This window comes from Silurus meridionalis, chromosome 19 (assembly GCF_014805685.1).
Source record: "Silurus meridionalis isolate SWU-2019-XX chromosome 19, ASM1480568v1, whole genome shotgun sequence".
In the NCBI taxonomy this organism is placed as follows: Eukaryota; Metazoa; Chordata; class Actinopteri; order Siluriformes; family Siluridae; genus Silurus; species Silurus meridionalis.
Genome location: NC_060902.1, coordinates 6,788,988 through 6,807,239, shown reverse-complemented (window position 1 = coordinate 6,807,239; position 18,252 = coordinate 6,788,988). Strand labels below are relative to the sequence as shown.

General features: G+C 36.8%; 1 protein-coding gene across 2 annotated transcripts; it reads right to left on the bottom strand.

The window, feature by feature from the left end:
- Positions 1-44: 44 nt before the first annotated feature.
- LOC124402208 (ATR interacting protein) lies at positions 45-15,967 on the bottom strand. 2 transcript variants are annotated; one of them, XM_046875046.1, is made up of 15 exons: positions 15,586-15,967; positions 12,650-12,979; positions 11,757-11,836; positions 10,516-10,686; positions 9,874-9,989; positions 9,691-9,788; positions 8,671-8,751; positions 8,379-8,505; positions 6,719-6,984; positions 6,013-6,397; positions 4,046-4,188; positions 3,849-3,940; positions 2,961-3,050; positions 1,826-2,084; positions 45-163 (listed from the first exon to the last, which is right to left on the bottom strand). In XM_046875046.1, the coding sequence occupies exons 2-15, from the start codon at positions 12,954-12,956 to the stop codon at positions 90-92; spliced, it is 2,289 nt and encodes a 762-aa protein (XP_046731002.1). In that variant the 5' UTR covers positions 12,957-12,979; positions 15,586-15,967; the 3' UTR covers positions 45-89. The 2 variants fall into 2 exon arrangements, with proteins under 2 accessions (XP_046731002.1, XP_046731003.1); XM_046875047.1 differs by having other exon boundaries at positions 11,757-11,827; positions 15,586-15,966.
- Between the last annotated feature and the right edge of the window lie 2,285 nt (positions 15,968-18,252).

Sequence of the window (18,252 nt, the reverse complement as noted above, 5' to 3'; positions counted from 1 at the left end):
AAAGTCAAATATCAGCATACAAATACTCACACATACACACCCAATAGAAACATGCTGTTTATTGTCATTTTCTTCATCTTCACTTCTGGTCAAGAAGCTGTGTCAATGTCCATATCTTCTACTTCCTCAGCTTCTGGTCGACAAAGATCTTCTATAGCCAGTTCTATAAAGAATGATTACATTTTTTTAATGGTCTTCACAACATTCTTATGGCAAAGAAAAAAGTGTGCTTCATGCGTTTAGTTTTTTAATGAGCCAAAATTTAAATACTATTAAATTGTTCTGAATTTGTGTGGACACCTGACAATCACATATGTGGTTCTTTCTCGAACCCCTGCCACAAAGTTTGAAGCACACAGTTCTCCAGAACAGGGCTGTCCAAGCTTATCCAGGAACATCCAGTGTGGTGGCAGGTTTACATTCCAAACAAGCAGAAACCACACCGGAGTAGATGACGGCCAAAATCAACTGATGAACCAGACTCGGGTGTGGCTTGTGTGAAATGAAAACCTGCACTGCTCAAGAATGTTACTATACTGTAGGATCACAATTTCTTCACTATAATTAGAGCACAAACATGTTCCAGCATGACCATGACCCTGTGCACTTTATAAATCGAGCTCTATAAAGATTATGAACATTACATATTTTTCCAGACTCAAATATGCAGACTTCCCTAAAGATTTTTAAAACCATATTTAAAATCTAAAATGCTGATTTTAAATTCCAACTATAACATGAGATGTTACAATCTCTGATGTAGGCTATTATATGACCAAATAACAGCTGGAACCATGTTTAGTGCACATTTTATTAAAATTGCAATTCTAAAATAGTGCAAAAGTTAATCTATATAAATTGAATTTTTAAACTAAACCTTCAATCATACAGAGACAGAAGCATTGTTCATGTGCAATTCACCAAGAAACTACAAAACACAGCTAAAGTCATTGAACAAAAACAGATGTTTAATTCTCTTTATTATTATTATTATTAATTTTATATTTTAGAAACCAAATAAGGCAATAGTATGGAAACACAATACTCAAGATTTATTTTTTTCCATACTAATTCAGACCTGGAAACACTCAAATCAACTTCCATATTTTCTAATTATTTTTCATACTAGAAAAACACAAACCCTGTTTACTGCATACTGTCTAATTAGAGCTCCAACTGTGTGCTAGGCCTCATCACCAGACTTTACTCATGCTCTTACGGCTCCAAAGTCTAGTGGAAAAAATAAAGAGTGGAAGTTATAATAAAAAGGGAATAAAATCTAGAATGGGTCAGGTGTTTGCTATGTAGCGTAATAATAAAGAGGTGTTGGTACTACACTGTTTACTTGCTGTGCTTGGCTTGTAGTCTGCCTCGGAGTAGCCAGTGCAGGTTTTGGGTACTTTTACAACAGGAACAGACAATTTTCGCTAATATTTTGTGAAAAGCTACTATGCTTTATAACAACTAATATTTATATACAGTTGGTTGATAGAATTTTTCAAATCCTGCTTTTTTTTTTTTACAGCGCCACCTGGTGGCTAATGGGTTTTTATAACCCCAGAGACAACCATAGCAACAATTAGATGAACTATAAACGTTCTTCGTGTAGAAATATCCAACCCTCAGGGTTTCTAATCCAGTCAAAACACATTGATCAAGCAAATAACTCCTTATAGGAGTGAGGTGTGGGGAAAGTGCACAACGATCAGGAAGGTCGTTGTTTTTTTTTCTGCACTTACTAACAAAGGCCAATAGGTGGCAGCCAAACAAAAGTATGGTGGGGTAAAAAAAAACAAAAAACAGACAAGACACAAAACTCACTCACCTTCACACTCTGAGAGGTCCGGGATCCTACGCAGTGTGTCTCTGATGGCAGGGATGATCTGGTGGTACATATGCAACACATCCAGGCAGTGCATGGAGAAAGACGAGTCATTCAGGAGAAGCCAGTGCAATAACATAAGAGTCTCCCTCAGTGAGTGAACACCTGCACTCGTCCAGGTCTGAACACCGCCCACATGCTTCTCCTGATTTTTTATACTTAACCATTGTCTGTGTAACACCACTACTACGGTCCGGACCACCTGAACAGAAAGAAACGACATACAGAAAATAAGATTAGATCCAGGCTCAAGATTAATAATGAATGAATGTAAAACAGAGCATCATACCTACTTCATCATATTCAATTTATTACTACAAACACACATAAAATCACAAATATGAAATTCTCTGCAATGCAAAATATTAGGTAAAGCAGATTAAGTGTTTGTTCCATTAGTCGGCAGTGCAGGGGTCACCGACCTTTTGAAACAGAGCTACTTCTTGGGTACCGATTAATGTGAAAAGCTACCAGTTTGAAACACACAAGTTCTGAAATAACAAATTTGCTCAATTTACCTTTAATTATGTGTTATAATTGATAATGATATTCCTCTATATCTAGTCATCTATATTTTGATATTGTTATTTTCAAATTCACACCAATGCAAGTGTGATTTAATAAAAATAAAAAAAAGCAAAAAAAAAACATTTGATGCAGCTCACTGGTAAGTGGCGCTATGGTGAGATATTTTTTTAGAAAATTCCCGCGGGCGACTTATGTGGTCCATGTTGGTGACCCCTGATGTACTGTTTACAAATAATAGTGTAAAAAATAATCTGGAAATAAGCAGGAAGTCTACAGTAACTGGTGAGTAAAAAAGGACATTGGAGAGTGATGTGAGTGATGTGCAACAGGAGCAGACACAACAATCAGGTTTCACTTCTGTCATACAAGTACAGAGCTCTGATTCTACACAAGCCCAGCTATCAGATTTAATTCAGGCTTTTTTTGTTGTTTCAGTTCAGGTCACAATAGCTTTATTGTACCATTACCAAATAGAAAAAGCCTATTGTCTCGCATCAGCTGATTATCAGGAAGAGCTTACTAAATAAATCCGCCTTCTTGTGCTTCCTACCTCACTGCTGCATGGACAGTTACATTCTGCACTGAAAGCAGTCCACGTCGACGTTTTCTGCGTGAACAGTTTTGACAACAATCGGACAACCTGTAAACAGATGAAGTGGAGATAGTTCTGTTTACGTGTTTCTGTGTGCACAGAATTTATTAATTACAAATCCATTCTATTTTTAAGCATTTCTACTAGGTTGAGTCAAAAGACATGCCGTGGTGAGCAAGTAACCCATACCAATGTAGATACGAGATAATTATCTATAGTAAAGTGGCTATTGTGTGTATTTTACAGTGTATTTCTGTAATGTAGAGGTGGTTAAAATTGCAAGTTTAGACAAAAGATATTTTGAAAAAAAAATAATAAAAATAAATAAATATATATATATATATATACACACACACACACACACACACACACACACACACACACACACACACACACACACACACACACACACCGGGCATAACAATCTGGCCATCATTCTAATATTGTGTTCGTCTCCTTTGCTTCTCCATCAGTTTGAGCTACAGGAGCTACCTCGTCCACCCATGACCCTGTCACCAGATAACCACTGTTTCTTCCTTGGACCACTTTAGATTGATACTGACCTCTGCAGACCAGGAACATCCCACAAGAGCTGCAGTTTTGGAGATGTTCTGACCCAGTCGTCTAGACGTCACAATTTGGCCCTCGTCAAACTCACTCATATTCTTACGCTTGCCCATTTTTCCTGCTTCCAACTCATCAACTTTGAGGACAAAATGTCCACTTGCTGCCGTATATATCCCACCCACTAACAGGCGCCATGTGTTATTTAATCGTCCGTCATAATGTTGTGTCAATGTTATGCCTGATCAGTGTGTCTACACACAGAGACACACAATATATTACCTCAACTTCCAAACGTGACCACATGTCTTCTGTAACAACTTTATTCGGTCTGGAAGTCACATACAGGAAAAACTGTACGAATGGACAAACATCTAGAAAATACAGGTTTGAATTATAGCACCACTGGTACATATTACACACAAACAATAATGCTTTATATAAGATGTGATATACAGTATATATGGTCTCACACTTACAGTTATGAGAGCAAAGCTTGTGTGCTATTTTGTCACAATCCACCAGAAGTGCCAGAAATCTCACAAAGAGACAAACGGTACTGTATGGTGATTCCAAAGATACATTTTGGGTAACAGCTTGACTTGCCAACACCACCTGAAATCTGTATGTGAAACAGTTAAATGAAACAGATCATAAAATATAAATAGAATATTATTAACTGTTACACAAGCAATGTACCGTAATTTCCAGACTATTAAGCGCACCCATATATAAGCCGCACCAACTGAATTTGAAAAAGATTTTTATTTTTAACATAAATAAGCCGCACCTGTCTATAAGCCGTCTACACTGAATCTAATGAACCTTACACAGGCTTTATTGAAAGACATTAAATGCAATATGTTGCGCTTCTATTAGGAGCATAGCGGTATTTTGGGAATAGCATGTTGCTGCATTCTTCCACTATTACTGCATGTGTGCAAGACTGAGGATTATGTCCTTATTATTTTCTGATGATCATTTCTAAGTTTCTTTGACTAACCCGTAACGCTGTTGCCAAGAAAAATAAAAAAGCACGAGTTTTGGAAACTGGTCTGTGCTTATATGATTTCTGTTGCAACTGGAGTTAGCGCGCTATCCCTTCACCCAGACTCAACGCGTTACAACGGCTTGTATCTAAACAGTAGCCGACCAAGTAAGTCATTGTTCACTGTCTTCCTCCTTCCTTTCACAACTACAGTGGTACCTTGACCTTCGAGTGCATTAATGTACGAGTTTTCCGAGGTACCAGCGTCACTCTGTCGATTTTTTTGCTTTGTTACAAGATTTTTTGTTTTTTGCTTTTTATACAAGATTTGGTATTTAGAAATGTATTTTCCAATTTAATAACATGAAACATAAAAACGGGGTGTCATTTTGAGGGTTGGAACGGATTAATGCCATTTTAAGTATTTTCAATATAAAACTGATTTGATGTGCGAACAAACTGAGATACAAGCTCGTCCACGGAACGAAATTAAACTCGTAGGTCAAGGTACCACTGTATTTCTCTGGGGAGGTTATCTTTTGTCATCGTTGTGTGTTTAAAAATCACCACCGGTGGAAGTTTTTTCTCTTGAAGTTTGTGTAACCGGGAAAAACCCAGGAAAAATCCATAAATTAGCCGCTTCGTTGTTTAAGCCGCGAGGTTCAAAACGTAGGAAAAAAGTAGCAGCTTATAGTCCGAAAAATACGGTACATAAATGTGTGACAAAATTTTAACTGTCTTACGAATAAATGGCAAAAAAACTTCATTTGCTCTCAAAACAATTTAGGAAAGTTGTAGAAAGCTTCTAAACACACCTAGGCTTTGTGTGTAGATACATGATGTATATAAGGAACCAATTGAACACAGGAGATTATAAAAAGGGTGTAGGCTTTGATTGAAGGCCGATTTAAAGACTGACAGTTTTCTTTGTAATATTATTGATGTTTATTTCTTCTAAGCTCGTGGCTTTGGCATTGACAAGATTCACATTCTGGACATGGGTCAGGGGACAAATAGTTTTATATTTTACTTTAGCACATGTTAAAATGATTTACTGTGTCATTTGTTTTTGACAGTTAATTATAGCATCTTACAGGGTCTGTAATTTTCAATTTTATTTCTTTTCACTTCTTGGGGAAATACAATTTTAAAATGCTATAACTTTATTTTGCGCTGAGATACATTTTCTAGTTTTAAGATACAAGAATCGAGTGCAGTGATTTGCCAGGCTGCCATAAATGATTTATAACAGTAAAATAAATAATGTGTTCACTAGAACGGCTCTACACTAAACAGCACCTACAGTATATTAAAGTTTGTGTCGTTCCTGCGCAATAAAATGTCAATATTAATAAACAAAACTAAATGTTAAAGAGTAAAAATGGTCTACATTGTGGCCTGGGTGTGGTGCTATTTCAATGGAGATGTTGGAAGGAAGAAACCTGGACTGATTTTTACCTCCACAGCTGGCTCTCCTCGGCTCTCTCAGCCAGCGCACACAGAATCCTGAGACTGCAGTTCACCACAGCTTCTCTGCGACACGCGTTACTAACAAACTTCAAATCCACCAACTGGAAGAGCTTCTGGAGCAGAAGACTGTGAGATTGCAGCTCATTACAGGCTTTGTCTGCAGTGCTGCTGTGACCTGCACTCTGAGGTTGACTGCATCGGTTTCCACTGGACTTTTCTGAATCCTTTCCCCCCTGATCACTCAGAACAGAATTTACAGCTTCACCGCTTTCACACACAATGTGATAAAGAGCTTTCATAGCTGCTAAGGCAAATTCCTCCTGGGCACCTAAAGACTCCTCAACTGTGGAAGCAGAGCTGCTGTCTGAGCCTCCTAGGTACAGAGATGGGGGGGAATCTATTTTAAATTTAAATTCATACAAAAGTAAACCCCTGTCTGATACTCCAGTTTAAAATGTATATCAAATAACCAAAGAAAATACAACGATTGAAATGAAGACTAAATCTAAGCAAAGACCACTGGGATCTTAAATGTTTAAATGTGTCCACTTCCTTCTGACTTGCATTCAAACAGTAAATTCCTGACAGCTTGTATGTTTTGAAAGTGGACATAAAAATTAAAAAAATCAGGATGCACTTAAACATCCTTAAGCACAGAAATGAGCCCTGATGTCTATACAGTTACCATCCATACCCGATAGCGCTGCTGCTTGAAGAGGGCTCTTTCCTGATCTGTCAATGGTCTCAAGGGTCTGGCAATAAAGGCTGATGTGGTAGTGAAGTAAAGGAAGCAGATGGACAGCAGAAGGACATGACTTTCTGAAGAGCTGAGTGGAAGGACAGTGCGTAAGCCTGGCCAGTCCCGACATAGCCTGACTCTGATACTGATGGAAGTACACTCGGGGCTGATGGAGCAGCCGGGTATCTGTGGAGGAAGTGCTGGAACCGACAGAAGAAGTGCTGCAGGAGAAGGAGAAGGGATAATTTTTAGTACATTCCCTAAATAATGAATTGCCATGTATGCTAATTGACATACAATTTCATAATTAAGCAAAAAGTCACCAGAGGGTGTGTGTGTGTGTGTTACAGTACAGTAAAGGTATTAACAAGGCAGAGAAATATGATGAATATTCCTTGAATATGATGAACAATATTCAATAAATATTTGTGTTATTCACCATTTACAATTCTTCCACCAGACAGAGCAAATGAACTTAAACCATTTCCATACAAAATTTATGTTCTCACAGAATTGCATATATTTAAATAACATTGCATGCAGTTCTAACACTAAAGAATAACCAAAGAGATTTTTAACCAGTTAGATCCAGAATGCAGGAAAGATCCAATTTGTTTATTTTGTAATAAAGACTGGTTCAGGGCGCATAACTGGAACACCAGAAAAAGTGTTAACTCTCATCAGAAAAAAGTAACTTTTGAAACCCTACACTGCCACAGCACAGGACTTTATAGGTTTTACACAGCATGAGTAGCAGATTACACATTTGCAGCAGTTTGCTTCACGAATCTCAAACGGGTATGAGGTACACTATATGAATAAAAGTTTGTGGACAGCTGACCATAAGATTGTTTTGTGGTCTTTGAATAGGCCATTTCACATTTAGTCCCCATGTGATGTTATAATAACCTCCACTCTTCTGGGAAGGTGTTCCACTAGATTTTAGAGTGAGCTGATATTGAGTTGTGCTCAATCAGCCCCAAGGGGATTAGTAAAAATCAGGTATTGATGTAAGGTGAGGAGGCCTGGGGTGCAGTCAGTTTCAATTTATCCCAAATGTGTTCAAAAGGGCTGAGGTCCGAGTTCTATTGGAGGCCACTCAAGATCTTGAAATCCAACCCATGTAAAGCATCTTCTAAGAGCTGGCTTTTTACACAGGTGCATTGTTATGTTGGAACATTTTTAGGTCTTCTAGTCCAAGTGAAGAGAAAGGTTAATGCTAGCGTATACAGAGACATCTTGTACATTTTTGGTAACAGCTTGGGGAAGAACTAAATCAAGCTGGAAAAGTCAGGTGTCCCAATATTTTTGTCCATAGAGTGTATGTTAGGGGACAACTAACTGGTGAGTGAGAATTGGAAGGTGGTCAAACATGACTGCTACTATTTAATTACAATTGGGTTAACATTTTGGGAAGTAAGCCTTCCCAAAAGGTAGGTAGGCCTTCATTTACTAACTCTAGCCCACCTGCTGCTATGCACATGGCAAGTTTCAGCCACTGCAGTATGCCAAGTTAAATTCATTCACATGGTGAACTATTCATAGCACATTATAACCCTTCACAAAGACTTAAGTGTATTGTTTTTCAAACCTAATGAAATCATGCAGGACTTACGGACTAGTGTAGTCTAACTGTGTGAATATGGCAGGAAGAGCATCTGGACTGATGCACAGCAAGTGACAAAGGCCTAAAGAGCTCGGCTCCAAAGGGTGCTGAAGCAGCAGATTTAATAATACAGGACCTGCAATGACAAATTAACATCAGCCTCACAGCACGATAAATTCCATCAGCATGTTAACATTTTCAAAATATTTTATTTAAAATAAAATGTAAGTAAGACAACTTCATTAAAAATAAGTCTTAAAATTTATTTATTTATTTATTTTTTTTAATCTTCCAAAATCACCTTTGTAATGAAGCTCATCTGTATCCCGGGTTGCTGGGCTCACATGCTCCTCATCACTTTTTCCATGGATTTGTTTCTCACCTATTTAATAGTTAAAAATTAAAACTTAGGTAAAATTCTACATATTTATAGAGGGAATGCAGAGAATATACTTAATTGTCATAAGGAGATGGTTGATAAGAGGTGTAGATGCACATTTAATTTTATATCAGAAATCTTTCTGAATGCATTTTGGAGCAGAGGATGAGCTTACATTTTCATTACAGATGCTATAATTTGGTCATTGTTAAATAGAGCAAACACTGTCCATTGTTTATTCTCTGCCAATATGTAACCCAGATTTCTTTCACAGTGTGACCAACATGAAGTTTAGTCTGTATTTGCTACAAATAGGTCAGATTTACCAGGGCCCAACATGACCATGTTAATTCTAATTGGGAAATTAAGTCCACTTTCATACTGTTTTACTGAAATACAACTGATACAGTACAGAAAAAATGCGACAATAACTTCAGTCCGAACAATCGGATCCAATTTAATTAATTGTTTTATTACTAAATGAATATAACATTCACATATTTCTACTCTAACATATTTATACTGGGTGCAAAATGATTAAATATTGCCATATATCAGCCACTTAAGAAGTATTCAAAAAAAAAAGAAAAGGGCATTTGCTACACACTGGCAAATTTGATGACTTCCATTGACGAGTGTTCTTTTGCAATTGCGGCATTCTTCTCCTAACCCATTTTACACAACACTATTACTGACTCAGACCTGACCTAGAACTTCTGTTTTGACACAAGTGCACCAGGCATCCGCACTGTTCAATACAGCACTGCATTTTATCTGGACGGATGACTAACACATGGCGTCTTTAATAATAATAATAGATAACTTTAATTGAAAATAATATTAGCATTGTGTAAAAGTGACCTATGAATATGTAGCAAAAACAGACTAAACTAAACAAGTACACAATGTGCATCTATGATTAGTGTCAGAAACAGGTCATACCCTCTACATGCTGGCTTTTGGCTACTGATGGTTTTACAGGTAACTCGGCTGAGAAGGACTCCTTAGTTACAAACGCCCGACTTCCTGGAGAATTCCCACTATAGGCAAGGAGAAATTGTGTTGCACCCTGTGCATATCCTTTTGAAGAACAAATCCAGAAAATGAACAAACTGTTGCAGTTACCTGTTTCTTACAGGGGTTCCAACTATCTTCGCACCACGCTCAGAGCTCTGCAGTTTATTCCTCATTTCATTCATTTCAGCTTGCTTAAAGTGCAACTCAGACTTCAGGGACTCAAACTGAATAAGGAAACATCATAAGTACAGAAAATCAGACAAAACAGATTTTTATTGGGAGTCGTACAATCTTTCATTTATTTAATAGATTTGCTAGCCTTTAAACAAATCCCTGGGGGTCTAGTGGTTAGGATGCAGCGCTCTCACAGCTGTGGCCTGGGTTCGATCCCCGGTCAGGGAACCGACCCCAGCCACTCTTAGTGCCGGTCCCAAGCCCGGATAAATGGGGAAGGTTGCGTTAGGAAGGGCATCCAGCGTAAAAACGTGCCAAATCAAACATGCGGATGATCCGCTGTGGCGACTCCTAATGGGTCTAGCCGAAAGAAAGTGTGTGTGTGCGCTAGCTTTTAACCAAATGTTGGGATTCATATTGAAATTTTACAAAACCACCCCCTTAATCTACAAAAACCCTTATAACTCTGTCATTTGCATATGCATTGTATCTTCACAACATTGGCTGATATGTTACCATTTCATTTCTAAAGTGTTTGTGCAAATATTATGTCCATTTTCTTCTAAGAGAACAGACCTTTTTAGAAAGCTCCTTCTCTTTTTCACTCTGGATATGAACTTTTTCTTTCTCCAGCTCGAGATAAGCCTGTTTCTGCTGCTCCTTCTCCTGATTGGCCAGCCTAAGGGAGTCTCGCAGAACCCGGATCTCGCCGTTCTTCATCAGGATCTGTTCCTCGACCTCCTTCAGCTGCATGCGTCACACAGGTTGATTAATAAAATATTCACCGTGTTCAGTGTCCCATATTTCATTTACTTTTAGTTCAAGGCTAATGGTGTGTGAGAGACAAGTTCACCATGGTGCATGAACAACTTTAATACTTTTTTCTTTTTTGTCCGACTGTATGCTGCTAAATGCAAATAACAGATCACACCTTATTTTTGACCTGTACTCTAGTAGAAGGCCCAAACTTTAAAAGTGGAACAGTGTTTTAATAATATAACTACAATTTGAATTGTATATATTACGGCTGTCAAAATGAACACGTTAATAGCGCGTTTAAGCAAATTCCTGCTAACGGCACAAATTTTATTAATGCTGCGCACATTTGTTTGATTTTTTTTATTCAAATGAATAAAAAAATAAATAAAAAATAGGCTAAATTAAAACCTTCAATTCAACAAATATATTCCATCCATTCCATCCTTTACTTGGATATAAAAGAATAATAAAAAAAAGACTCTACTAAAAAGTTTTTTTTACACACATCCAGCAATTAAAACCGTCCGTGCGGAAACAAAGCAAAAGTTCTGTTTGGTGACCTGATGATTTACGTAAATCAAAAACACCATGATTACTTTAAAACATTTACAAGAGTATTTAGTTTCAAGCTCTATGTTGAGTTTGGTTTCACTAACAATAAACAAACATTTGCAAAAAGCATCCATATTTGTCCGTGCCCATGTTAATTAGTGTATTAAAAACTTTCAAATTATTCATTTAAGGTACACTTAGAACAGATAAAAAAGTGAGATTAATTTGTGTTTAATCACGAATTAACTAATGACAATCATGCAATTAATCGTGATTAAATATTTTAATCGATTGACAGCCCTAAAGTATATTTTTTATTAATATGGGCCTATTACATAAATGTAATTTAATTGGATTGTGATGACCTACAGGTTGCACAATACTAAACTGGTAATTAGATTATCATTAGAGTTGTATGTCCAGTAGCAAAAATAAATACATTTGTCTTTGCTGATTGATTACAGCATTATAAATAGACTCTATGAATTTATATAGCAGACACACACCTTTCTCTTTAGCTCGGCTTGTTGTGCTTCCAGGTGGCTGTAATACAGTTCATCTCTGTTTTGGGCATTTCCTTCAAAGTCAGCAACAAAAACATGAGAAATATGATGAACACAAAAAATACAAGTAGAAATGCATAAAACTTGTATTGAAAATTAGAACTAGGTTGATACTGGCATGATACTCTTAAATCCTATTTGACAAGAAGTTGGATTTTCCTATTTTTCCTAGTTTTAAGTATACAATCTTAACAGAAAAAGCACTAATATTAAAGTGAAAATAAATCCTGAGCGCATTGAATCAGAATTGACAAGGAGGGGGGTGCTTTATATCGGTACTGTATTTTTTTTTTTTTAAACGGTTCATTATATTGTATGAGTCTCATTATGAAAAAACATTTCTGTCTTGATTTACCAGTGTTCTCCAGCTCAATGGAAGTTAAAAATAATTATTGTTATGTGACTTTTAAAGAACTTCATTGTATTTTGGTTCTTTATTTAAGTATAGATTTTTTTGGTTTGTACATTTACATCATTTAGCAGAAAATTAAAAATAAAAGAATGCAGGATCAATTCTAGTAGCTTCTAAACCTAAAAATATAGAAGTGGCGAAGGACTTCCTGATGGCTGTTTGATTTCCATGTTTGTTTTTGTTGTTGTTGATTGTATCTCACTGATAAAGGCAAGTGGCTAAATATGAAAATATGAAGACGATAAAAAAATAGTGATAACAGTTTTTTACCATTAAACAATAAAAACCTGTGTAGTCCTGTCACAATGAATATGGAATTTAAATATGCAAACAGGCCCATACCATTTAGCATAGATACCATTAGCAGTCATCTCTGTGAACTCTTTCCTTATTCAGACTTTAACTGTAGGTAATATATACTAACCAGCTGTATAATTTCCTTTAGGTTCCATGTTGTTATATGGGCTGCTGCTTGGATGGCTGTTTTCAATGGCAAAGGTTTTCCTGCCCTCTTTTTTAGGTTCTTTGTTCTGCTCTGGATAAACAGAAATGGAAGCAAAACTTCTCTTGCTGCTTGTGGCTTGAGCGTCTTTTGTGAAGGCCTGTGACGCGATGATGTCAATTTCCTCCAAGTCGTCCTGCGTGAAGTCTTCTTCATCCCCGAAAACATCTGTCCCAGCTGGATCTTCATTGTGTGATCCTCTATGTCGTTTGCTTGGAGGAAAATCCATGTTGGCATGGACCTTTGGGCAATCTGAATTACACAAAATTAAATGAAACATAAGGCATGCTTTGTTAATAATTTATACGTTCTTCAATCTTTTTAGACGATGATGCTGGCTAAAAGACTGCTTGGTGATTGTAATTAAAGAAAATTCAGCAAGAACAGCTTGAATATTAGTCATTACATTTACAAAATATATATATTTTTTATTATATTTCCCCTTTGCTGGACAGCGTTGTACATTACCCACAACACAGTTCGACGGTGGCTTTAGTTTGATAGTGGAACCAGTGGGGTTCATGCTGCATTTGCAATTTGTAAGAGGTAATTCCCAACCACCAACCAGAAAAATTCAAAGAAAATGCCCTCTCCACCTGAAAGTCCTATTTATCTTGAGAACTCTACAAACAATAACCCAAAATGACAATGTGAAAGAGGTGTGCTTGAAATTTTTGCAAATTTATTAAAAGTAAAAAAAAAAAAAGAAAGAAAAGAAAATCACATACTTTACAGCCTTTAAGCCTCGTACTTTGCTGAAGCCACTTTGGCACCAATTACAGCCTCAGGTCTTTTTGAGTTTGCTACAAGCTTGGCACACCAATTTTTGGGCAGTTTCTCCCATTCTTCTTTGCAGAACCTCTCAAGTTCCATCAGGTTGGATGGGGAGTTTCAGTGCACATCCATTTTCAGATCTCTCCAGAGATGTTCAATCAAGCCCAGTCTGGGCTCTGGCTGGGCCACTCAATGACATTCACAGTTATCCCATAGCCAGTCCTTTGTTATCTTGGCTGTGTGCTTGAGATCATTGTCCTGTTTATTCAGGAGGTTTCTGTACATAGCTACATTCATCATTCCCTTGATCTTGACTAGTCTCCCAGTTCCTGCCACTGAAAAACATTTCAGTGGCAGGGTTTCATGTGCCTTTACTGAGAAGTGGCTTCCGTCTGGCCACTCTACCATACAGGTATAATGTCCAATTTTACATATTCAATCAACTGAATTTACCACAGGTGGACTCCAGTCAAGTTGTAGAGTCATATCAATGATGATCAGTGGAAACAAAATGCACCTGAGGTCAATTTTGAGTGTCATGGCAAAGGCTGTGAATACTTATGTACATGTGATTTTCTTTTCTCTCTTTTTTTTATTTTTATAAATTTGCAAAGATTTCAAACAAACTTCTTTTATGTTGTCATTATGGGGTATTGTTTGTAGGAAAATAATTCATTTAACCCATTTTGGAATAAAGCTGTAACAAAACAAAATAAAAAATAAAAAAGCGATGTGAAAACTTTCCAGATGCACTGTAGTAACTGATCAGTGTTTGGCGAAACTAGCGTTCCACTTTTGACAACAAATCAGAATAATCAAATCACATGCACTTTTTGTGTTCTTTTCACATTGGTAGTGGCTAAAACAAAATGTATTATATTTGCAAAAACCTCTCCACTTTTAAAACAAATGGTCTATAAGCTGCATCTTGTCTTATGTTTGAAAATAGCTTCAGGTGGTATACACAGGTATTTGTTTTACTCAACCAATATACAGACTTGTACCTTGCACATGCACATGTGAAAAATATGTAGTGTTTTTTTTTTTTATTATTATTTTCATGCCATTCTCTCATCAGACACGGAAGACCAAGAGCTACCTCTGCTGCAGAGGATATGCTTATAAAAATTACCAGCCACAGAAACTGCTGATTTACATAAACGCATTTCTTCAAGTAGCAATCCTGTTTCAACATCAACTGTTCTGAGGAGACTGCGTGGGTCAGGTGTTCATGATTGAATTGCAGCAAAGAAACCATTATTCCATAAGAACAACAAGAAGGAAAGACTTGCTTAATCCAAGAAACACAAGGAATGAACATAGAATCAGTGGAAGACTGTCCTTTGGGTTGATGAGTCCAAATTTTTTATTTTTGGTTCTAACCGCTTTACGTCTTTGTTATACACAAAAGGGTGAATGGACGGTTCCTGAATGCGTAGTTCCCACTGCGAAGAATGGAGGAGCAGACGGTGTGATGGTGTGGGTGTGCTTTGCTGGTGAGTTGATAAAAACTGAAAGCACGCTTAACCACAGCATTTTGCAGTGACATGGCCTGGAATCTGGTTTGCACTTAGTGTGACTATCACATTTGTTTTGTTTTCCTACAGGACAACGACCCTAAACACATCTCTGGGTTATAAATGAGCTCTTTGTTCAAGAAGGAGAGTGATGGAGTACTACATCAGATGACCTGGCCTTTACAATCACCCGATCTAAAATCCAACTGAAATGGTTTGGGATGAGTTGGAACGGAGAGTGAAGGAAAAGCAGCAAACAAGCACTCAACACCTCTGAGAACTCCTTAAGATTGTTGGAAAACCCTCTCTCATGAAGATGGCTGAGAGAATGCCACAAGTGTGGAAAGCTGTCATCAAAGCAAAAGGTAGACACTACAAAGACTTAAAAACATGAAATATCCTGGGTTAACATGTTTTAGTTGCCTACATACGTGTTCTTTCATAGTTTGGGTGTCGTCAGTATCAATGCTTAAAATAATAAACATAAAGAAAAGACACTGAAGGAGAAAATGTGTCCAGACTTTTTGACTGGTATTATGTTTCTATGTAGGGCACGTTATAACTCACCAGACTGAGGTAGCTGAGATACAGGTGTGCGTGAAATAAAATAAAAAAAAAAAAGAATATAAATGATGACGTTTATCTTTCCCAGTGCATCACTAATCACCTACAGACCTGAACCCCAGGCTAACTAACTAGCTAAAGTAAAGCTAACGCTATCTGACCCATTGGCACACTGTCTCTGTGAGGCTGCTGCTGCTGCCGCTGAAACATGTCAAAACCCAGCAGGAATCTCCTCGACATGTTGTGAGAACTTTCACATTATTTTCCGGAGTTGAACTCGCTAAGAACATTGACTTATTAACGAACTGAACAGAAAAGCCGCTTGTTGAGGCGTGAATGGCGGCGCTTAGAATTGAGACTTCTGATTAGTCAGCCGTGAACGCGGACGATGACGTCAAACAACTGCGACTTGTAGTTGGGCTACATTTTCGGCGCGTGCTACGGGAACTCAGAGTAGACAAAAATCTCGATCCGCAAAATGAAAATGATGTTTAATTTATTTTATTGAGTGCTAAATTTGCATGATCCCCAAGAATGTAAATATTCTCGCTATTATTATTAGTATACCCAAATAATAAACCTTCACTTTATTGCGATAAGTATGTTTACACATGATCACGTGTGGTTAGTCTACTAACAGATGCCACAAAAGTTGGACAAAATTGTACAGTGGTGGACGAAGTAAACAAACCATGTACTTGAGTTAAAATAGAGGTACACTAGGTAAACTATCACTACAGGGAAAAAAAGTGCTGCCTTTAAACTTTTACTTGAGAAGTTCCTTTAAATGTTAAATGTGACTATAATGTTCCCATTATCATTTTTGCCACACGACTCTTGCTTTCTCAACTCAGTTTCTGTGAAAATACTTTAATGTAGCCAACAATCTATTAATAGTATGATATTAATGAGTCAAACACTGATTGATATCTATTAAAATTCTTCTGAGGCCAAAATCTTCTTTTCGAATAATTAAAAAACCCGCACAAATAAGGCCACAGGTGTTGTGGCACGTTAAAGTCAGGAGTTTCTTCCATTATTTATTACCCTCACAATGTTCTGCTTGCTGTTGGACTGATGCTCTTGCTAACTAGATACCACCAAGCGGCAATCAAGACAGAGTGCACGCTCTATTCTGACTGGTGACTTGCTGTGTGCTTGACCAGTTATGTTTTTATCCACTCATAAATAAAAAGAAACAACTGATTTCACAGTAAAAAGTAAGATATTTTACTTTAAAATGTAATGAAGTTAAAGTCTCCCCAAATGTAAATACTTCATTAATGTACAGAAAGTTGAAAAAGCTACTTAAGTACAGTAACAAGTTACATTTAATTCATTACTGCCCACTACTGTGGTTGTATAGGAGGTCTTGACCTTGTGTGGCTTTTTTTTTTTCTCCACGGGAACTTCCAATGATTCAACATGTTCCAGCATGACAATACCACTGTGCACAAAGTAATAGTCATGAAGACATGGGATTAATCTGAACTGCACGCTGGATTTCATCACATGACATTAGAGGTTGATCTTACTAATGCATCTGTTATTTGATGAGCACAAATCCCCACAGCCCCCCTTGAAAATCTAGTGGAGATCCGTCCCAAAAAAGTGGATATTATAATAACAGGAAAGAGGAACTACACTGTGAATGGGATGTACAACAAGCACACGTGTTTAGTGGTCAGGTGTCCATATGTCTTCGGTAATTTCGGTAATTGTATTTATCAGTTTCATTTTAGTGAATATAAATAAAATTAAGATGAGGTGCTTGTAAAAAATTAAAAACACCTAAATGTTTATTGTTATTTTTTTGGATGCAACAAATGTAATAGTATGAAACCAGACAAATGCATAAATGTAGATGTTTAAAAAATACACAAACGTAATACATTTTAGACTTTATTATTATTATTTAATAGAAAAATCCTCCTATACCATGAATAATATCTTTACACACTCTTGGCACCTGGACAGTTCTTTTCTTAAAACATTCAACTGAAATACTTTGCCATGCCTCTTGTAAAACTTGCTAAAGCAGCTCATTGGAATTAGATCTATGTTTGACTGTGGGTGTGAGGCACTCTGCTAACATCTTCTCTCCTGTTTTCCATCTCATATAAGTTCTTCTTTTAGAGCCCAAAATGTCAAATTTGGATTCATCTGTCCAGGGAACTGTGTTTTTGACTTTTACCTTGTTTGATGCATATAAACAAAAGGAGCATACACGTGTCTCAAAAACAATACAAGAATAGGTGTTTCCAAACTTTTTATTTAGATTTTTCTTTTAAACGAATAGTATTATAATACCTCTGTTATACTACTGTCATAATGTTTTTAGTAGAACCCAGAGTTTGTTAGTGAACTTACCATAGCCAAATGGCATAATGATGACCAAGTAGATACCAAAACAAAGCTCTGAAAAAGTATGAATAAGGGTTTTTGAATATTTTATTTTTAATCGAAAATGTTAAAAATCTTATTCAATGTGAATACTGTGGATTTTTTGTTTAAAAAAATGTTCTTTGTTAACATTTTGTATATTTTGTTGAAAAAAAATATTTTTTTAGGTTGTTACAGTACAAATTGTGGTGAATGTTCAATGGGGTGAATACTTGAACAAAGCACTGTTGTAAAGATTAAAAAGCAGTAGACAATAAAGCAATAATA

Coding starts and splice junctions, on each gene's coding strand:
- LOC124402208 (XM_046875046.1), bottom strand. CDS start 12,956: ATGGATTTTCCTCCAAGCAAACGACATAGAGGATCACACAATGAAGAT. Junction 8,752..9,690: donor CAAAAGCCAGCATGTAGAGG/GTATGACCTGTT, acceptor ACTATTAAATAG/GTGAGAAACAAATCCATGGA. Junction 6,985..8,378: donor CAGTTAGACTACACTAGTCC/GTAAGTCCTGCA, acceptor CTTCTCCTGCAG/CACTTCTTCTGTCGGTTCCA.